Source organism: Diceros bicornis, chromosome 40 (assembly GCF_020826845.1).
Source record: "Diceros bicornis minor isolate mBicDic1 chromosome 40, mDicBic1.mat.cur, whole genome shotgun sequence".
In the NCBI taxonomy this organism is placed as follows: domain Eukaryota; kingdom Metazoa; phylum Chordata; class Mammalia; order Perissodactyla; family Rhinocerotidae; genus Diceros; species Diceros bicornis.
In genome coordinates this window covers 14074894-14081195 of record NC_080779.1, presented here as the reverse complement: position 1 = coordinate 14081195, position 6302 = coordinate 14074894, and the positions used below count along the sequence as shown (strand labels likewise).

General features: G+C 42.7%; 1 protein-coding gene across 1 annotated transcript; it reads right to left on the bottom strand.

The window, feature by feature from the left end:
* Positions 1 to 316: 316 nt before the first annotated feature.
* Positions 317 to 5769, bottom strand: LYG1 (lysozyme g1). Its single transcript, XM_058534661.1, has 5 exons — positions 5703 to 5769; positions 3613 to 3717; positions 2472 to 2665; positions 766 to 898; positions 317 to 570 (listed from the first exon to the last, which is right to left on the bottom strand). The coding sequence occupies exons 1-5, from the start codon at positions 5743 to 5745 to the stop codon at positions 452 to 454; spliced, it is 594 nt and encodes a 197-aa protein (XP_058390644.1). The 5' UTR covers positions 5746 to 5769; the 3' UTR covers positions 317 to 451.
* Positions 5770 to 6302: the final 533 nt, after the last annotated feature.

Here is a 6302-nt window from a genome sequence, read left to right as displayed (position 1 = left end):
GAGTTGCCAGATAAAATACCACATGCCCAGTTAAATTTGAATTTCACATAAATAACAAATGATTTTTTAGTATAAATATGTTCCAAATATTGCACGGGATTTATACCAAAAAAATTATTCATTATTTATCTAGAATTCCAATTTAACTGGGCTTCCTGTATTTTTATTTGCTAACTCTGGCTAGTCAATGAGGTATAAGATTCATGTCACAGAAATCCACATTACAGCTAACCTCTATGGAAATACCTTTAAAGAGACACAGCCCTTAATTTACACACACACACCCGACCACAAACCGCAGATAACAATTCTTCCTTTAATGTAGTTCATGTTATTTTGACGACCTTCAGGACAAACTCAGATTCACAGTTTCAAGCCCCATTGGCTAGTTTTATCTGTATAACAGTTGAGGCCTCATGTGTGATAATGATCTTGGGTTTGGTCTGAAGCATTAGAAGCCATGTCTCTTGAAGTATTTGGCTCGTGCAAGGACATCATTGCAGAAGTCACAGCTCAGGTCCTGGCGGCTTCTGACATAGCCTGCACCTCCAGTGTAGGCACAGAGTCCACCTGGAATTTGTGAGACAGGTTAATGCTGACCCCACAGCCCCCTATTGCCTCAGAGTCCTCAGCAGTTAACTTAGATTCTCTTTCCTAATTGCATCTCAGGAGGCAACCGAGGTTTTGGGGAATCTGGTACAATGGACTACATTTGTCCCTATTAACTCCAGGCTGTGAAACCACTGACCCACATGTTACACGTACCTCTCAGGTACTGGTCGGGGGTCCAGGTTGGAAACCTCCTCTGGATTTCTTTGATTCTAACAACGAGGACCTCAATCATCCGGGAAACCTGGAATTCGCTGATCTGGGATGTGGGAGCATAAAGGCCAGGGTCCTGGAGGGAGGGAGGCAGAGGAAAAGCCAGGTAAGTCAGGTGAGAGGGTGACGGCTTCATAGGATCAGTGCTGAGTTTTCATTACCCTTCTTTTTGTCTCCTCCTCCTTTGGTGGAACCAATGCCACCTTCAATCTCCCTGGGAATAAGTAGTAAAGCTACAGATTTGGGCAAAGGAAGGGTTGAGCAGACACGTCACTGCTGCTTCAGTGTAATGGCGGGAGGCAGAGTTGGAAGCCAAAGGTGACAGAAGTAGCGTAGTTACAGTCTGATGCCTTCTTCCAATGCTGTAAGCGCAAACCCTCCAAACAGGGCAGAATGGGATTTTTCTCTCTGTACTTGTAATTCCCCTTCCAGATAATCTGAATGTCTAAAGGTACTTCTAACTTTTTTTACACACCTTTGTACCATTCCATGTAGGGTTCACCATATTTAGGAGAAATATCTGACTCTAGGGAGTTCTTTCTTCATCTCCAAAGGAGATGGACTCATCCTTTTCCCAAGAATGAGATTTTACAAAGGAGGCAGAACAGAGCAGTGGAAATGATGCTGACCCTAACATCACCAATGTTGTCCTTGGTCTCAGTTCTGCATTTTCCAGCTGCCAGGTGACTTTGCAGCAATGACTCTCCTTGTAAATCACTTCCTCACTTGTAAAGGATGGATTACATGCCCCTCCCCTCCATCTCATCAGATTCCTGAATAGGTCTCCAATTCAAAATAAGACAAATATATTTGAAAGTACTTTTAAATTGTAGAGTGTCGTACAAAATACTGATGGGAAGCCAATTTGAAGTTCATCGAGGAATACATTTTCCTAAAAGCTTAAAAAATAACTGCAATACTTACAGGTTTCTCAACAACTACAACAACAATGTGAAACGCAGTAGAAAAAATCGTGGCCTATTTTCTTTTATGTCATCACTGATTCCCCCAGCACAGAGTTAATTCAGCAGAGGGGTTAGTTAATGACCAGTTCCTTAGAAGTCTCTATCAGACAAAAAGTGAAAGCAGGCAGGATTAATGCAAAAATAAAACTTGATCTTTAGAACTAAGAATCATGCAGAAAGAAGATAAGAGAAAAGGAACGCAATATTTGTTGAGAATCTACCAGCTGCTGAGTACTTTTTCACATTACCTCGTTGAATCTTCATAACAATTCTATGAGGATGGCATTTTACAGGTGAGGAAACCGAGGTCTAGGGAGATTAAATGATGTATCCGAGGTCACACAGTTACAAAATAACAGAGCAAGGATTCAATCTGTGATCCTTCTCCTGCACTACCGCCTTACTGGAAATACAGAATAGGGTATCGTGGATGATATCCTGGAAACACAGCATAATTTACTTTGAGAAGAAATTGTGGCCCCAAATGAAACAGAAATGTTGCTGCTCATGTTGTTCAGGCAGAGCTGTGGCTCTCACGACTGCAGGGAGCACTTTTCACTCTGTGTTCTATGGAGCCGTGCTCCAGGGGTGCCATCACCAACAACAAAGGCAAATGTGAAGGCGTTCTCTTGGAGCTGTGCCATGCAGTGCGGCGGCCACATGTCATAACTGAGGGAAGGTTACCTGCACCACCCTGATTCCATCGCCTGCATTGTCCACGTTGACCTGAACGTTGCCACCATGAGACTCCCTGGACAAGACACCAGCAATCACTGCAGGGTCCACACAGTACTTTTGGCCAACAGTACGCATAATGTGTTGATATCTCAGTAGGTATGGCTTGTCTATTTCAGCCAGCCTTTCAGAAGCACGAACTCCTAAAGCAAACACAGAAGGAAGGTTGTGGCTTGGTGTGACTTATGCTGAAATGGGAGCCCAAGAGGAGAGAGAAAATACACTCTGAGGATCTGGACAGGGGTCTAGGACTAAGATGCCTATGTCTGAAATCCCTAGGGGCCATTCCTAGATCTGAGATTATGATTCTCCTCCTTTGAGCTTGAATCAGCATTCCCCTGAGGCATCGTCTGTGGCTGCCAGCACCCCTTGGGTGGGCTCTCAGGGGCTGCTCTGGCACACGCAGGACCATTCCATGGGTACGGGCACCATTGGCCCTAACTTAAGCATCCCAGAGTTAACTAGTAAAATATGACTCTCCATCAGCTACAACGGGCACGGGATGTGAAATAGAAATTCTCCCAACCCCTTCAAAAAGTTTTCCTGACAGGTTTGCTCACTCTTGCCCTCCTCTCCACCCTAAAGTGACACCCAGAAATCATGGGAGCTTGAACTTTTAGGAAATAACAAGAATGCTGGGCAAAATGAAAATCAATACTGATTTACCTGGATAGCTTACTTGCCTTCTGAGCATTTTTATGATTTCAAAACCACCTTCATCCACACATTATATTGACCAGAGTTTATATCAACGCTGTAAAGTAAATACTATTATCCCCCTTTCAGTGGAGGCTCAGGGGAGCTAAGTGACCTGTTGAAGAACCAGAGCCAACACTCGGACAAGATCTTTGAACTCCACGTCCAGTGCTCTTTCCACCACTCGATAGCGTGGGGCTGTGGGAAGCAGTGGGAACCAAAAGGATATGTTGAGAGGATCAAAACTTGTGGGGAAGGACAGGGAGACATGGATGTGGAGAATCAAGGGAAGGGACAAAATCTTGTTGAAGCCACCTTTGCCAAAAGGAGTCACCTTCTGACAGAAAGAGGAAGAGGAGGAGGAGAGCAAGGTGGACAATGAGGTTATAACTACCACAGTAGCTCAGGCCTCGAAGTCTTCCAATCCTGCAGGATGCCCCAGGGGTGTCGAGAGTTTGGATGTCTCCATAGCATCCCCAACTGCTGCCTTCAGATGAGTCTACAAATTGAGAAAATTCCACCTAAGGTGTTGAACTAGAATAGTTCTGATCATCCTTCTGTCCATGAGTGAAGTAACATTAGTAAAAATTACCATACGAAAATCAATAACAACAAGAAATTCAGTCTGCAATGGAAACACTTTTGGAATTTACAGTAGAGTGACCAAGAAATTATCACAGAAACCTCGATACTAAGTTCTCACCTGCTATGCTGCAGACCTGAGGAACTGTTGGAGCAGTTATACTCCTTGCAAACCTCCGGGGCTGTCCAGGGCTGTTGGGTGGGTGTCTTGGAATCAAATCAGAGATTACCTATTCCCTGTAAACCAGTCCTCATCGTATAGCTTGTGTGAACTCTCAGCACTTCTCCCTCAAATACTCCTCACTTGTTGGTCTGGAGAGAGATTTATGTTTGCTCTGGAGAAGCAGTGGAAAACCTGGGGCTTCCTGGGGTTTCAACCCAGACCCAAAGTAAAGACACTGCTGGTAAACTGGGATGTGGAGCTGGCTTCCCCTGCTCTCGGGTGCACTTCTAGGTGGGTGCCTAAGACGGCAGGGAGGACACGTAGTGAGGACGGGACCACGCCTCAGTGTGGGGGCTCCCTCTTTCCACTTCCCTCTTTGCCCTTTCCATCTGTCTCTCCTTAACCACCGCTGTCATTCTAGTCACTGGAGCAGAGGAGTGGTTTCACACACTATTGGGATTCCCACAAAAGCCACTGAAGGGAAGAACATCTCCTAGTATGCATAATTCACACCAGAAGGAGGGCGCATGAGCCAGTAGCAAGATATCTACAAAGGGCAGGAAACTGCCCCTTATGAGAATTGTCTCACCATTATAAGCCTGTAAGAACTTCTCATTAGATTACTCTTTTTGATTTATTTTATTCTTTGAATAAAGTAGATTATGTCATCAAATTTTGATGATTTGTAGATCTTTGGAAATATATCTATTGCACATCATCATATGTGTACTGCATGTTTACGTAAACGCATTTTAAGGTTCTGTTTTCTTACCAAGAGCCTCGTGGGGTTGACATCTGAAAATACTAGTATTTTGGAGTAAATACTTCTACTTTAAAAACTTTGATGAGTAACAGAAAAGAGAAAATGAAATGACTTGGTCTCTTATGAGTACACTAAGAATTAAACAAGCCAACGTACCCTTTTTTATTTTTTAATCAGCACACTTTTATCTTTATAATTGGTGACAAATACCCTTAATAGTGGTTGGTTGTGTCACTCATTGCTCTCTGCCTTATAGCCTTTCCCTAACCACATTATATGCTCCTCAAAGTTCCTTATATTCCCAAAATTCCTTGTAGGAATTTTTAAATATTTGTTGAATGAATGGGTCAACAAATAAATAACTGACCCCATGTAAGGTCTAGAAATTTTTAGCATTTAGAGCCAGGAAAAAAAATTGCTTCTCTTGAGGAGCTATGCTTCCTCCTTTTATTTATCAAAAAACATGTACTTTCCCTTTTTGCTCCAGCTGCAAGGAACCTCAGGACAGAATCTGAAAATCAAGCATGGCAACTATGTCAACCTCAGTGGTTAGCTTAGTCACAGCTCCTTGAACCCCTTGTTGCTAGTTTCCTACTGAATTACATTCGTCTTACTATGGTAAGCCACCTCAATCCTTCTATGGAAATATATGGTCTATTAATAAATTCAATACATACTTTGGCTGATGGAGTTTTTATAGAGGAACAATGAGGAGTTATCAATAGTATATATTTAAAGTCTGGCCTTAAGCAGAGCTGTTTCAAGCCCACCCTACGTCCTGGAGAACTCCTCCCTTTTGTGGGGCGTCCGGGAAGAGGCTGCCTTTCAGTGGCTGTCACTAACTCCAGGATTTGTTGAACAGCTTAGAAAAAAATAACATTTTCCATTGCAGTTTGAAGTATCAGCAGTACCGTTATGTTCCTATGCTTATCCTTCTCATCTCCAGGGTCGTTTGGGATAGATGAAACGTACTCACCAGTAAGAGCAAGGAGACCCAGAAGCAGCCACAGCACAAACATATTGATCGTGTGGCTCTACGGCTCCTAAAAGGATTTTAAAATAGAAATTAGCTCAAAGATGTGAAAATATCAATAGTCATCATGACAATATGTAATGTTTCTATGGAAAGGTGTGAAAAAAAGAAAAGAACAAGTTTCTCCATGTCTGAACTGAGAAAATTAATAATCTGAATCACAATGAAAAAAGCAAAAGTAGGACACGTGCTCCATTCCATCCTCTCAATTACCTTAAAAATGACAAGACCCTCACTCGGCCCACAGGGACTCACCGTACCATCGAGTTACTGGATACTAATTATTTCAAGAAGCCAAGATGCTTTGATTCTCAACATTGAGACACATAATGACCTGACTCCAGATCTTGCAAAGCAAATTTGTGATGCATGTGCTTTATGTCAATAGCTTTTTCATTATCAAAAGATAATATGAAATGGAGAACTTTGTATTAGTGTTTCTCTTAATTTGGGGTCTTTTTCCTTCAGGTTAGAGGAAAGGTTACACTTTCCTCAGTGCTTTGGAACATATTCTTTGCTTTGGTTTGAGGAAGGAGTTGGAGA

Coding starts and splice junctions, on each gene's coding strand:
- LYG1 (XM_058534661.1), bottom strand. CDS start 5,745: ATGTTTGTGCTGTGGCTGCTTCTGGGTCTCCTTGCTCTTACTG. Junction 2,666..3,612: donor TCGAGGCCTGAGCTACTGTG/GTAGTTATAACC, acceptor TGTTTGCTTTAG/GAGTTCGTGCTTCTGAAAGG. Junction 571..765: donor CCCCGACCAGTACCTGAGAG/GTACGTGTAACA, acceptor CACAAATTCCAG/GTGGACTCTGTGCCTACACT.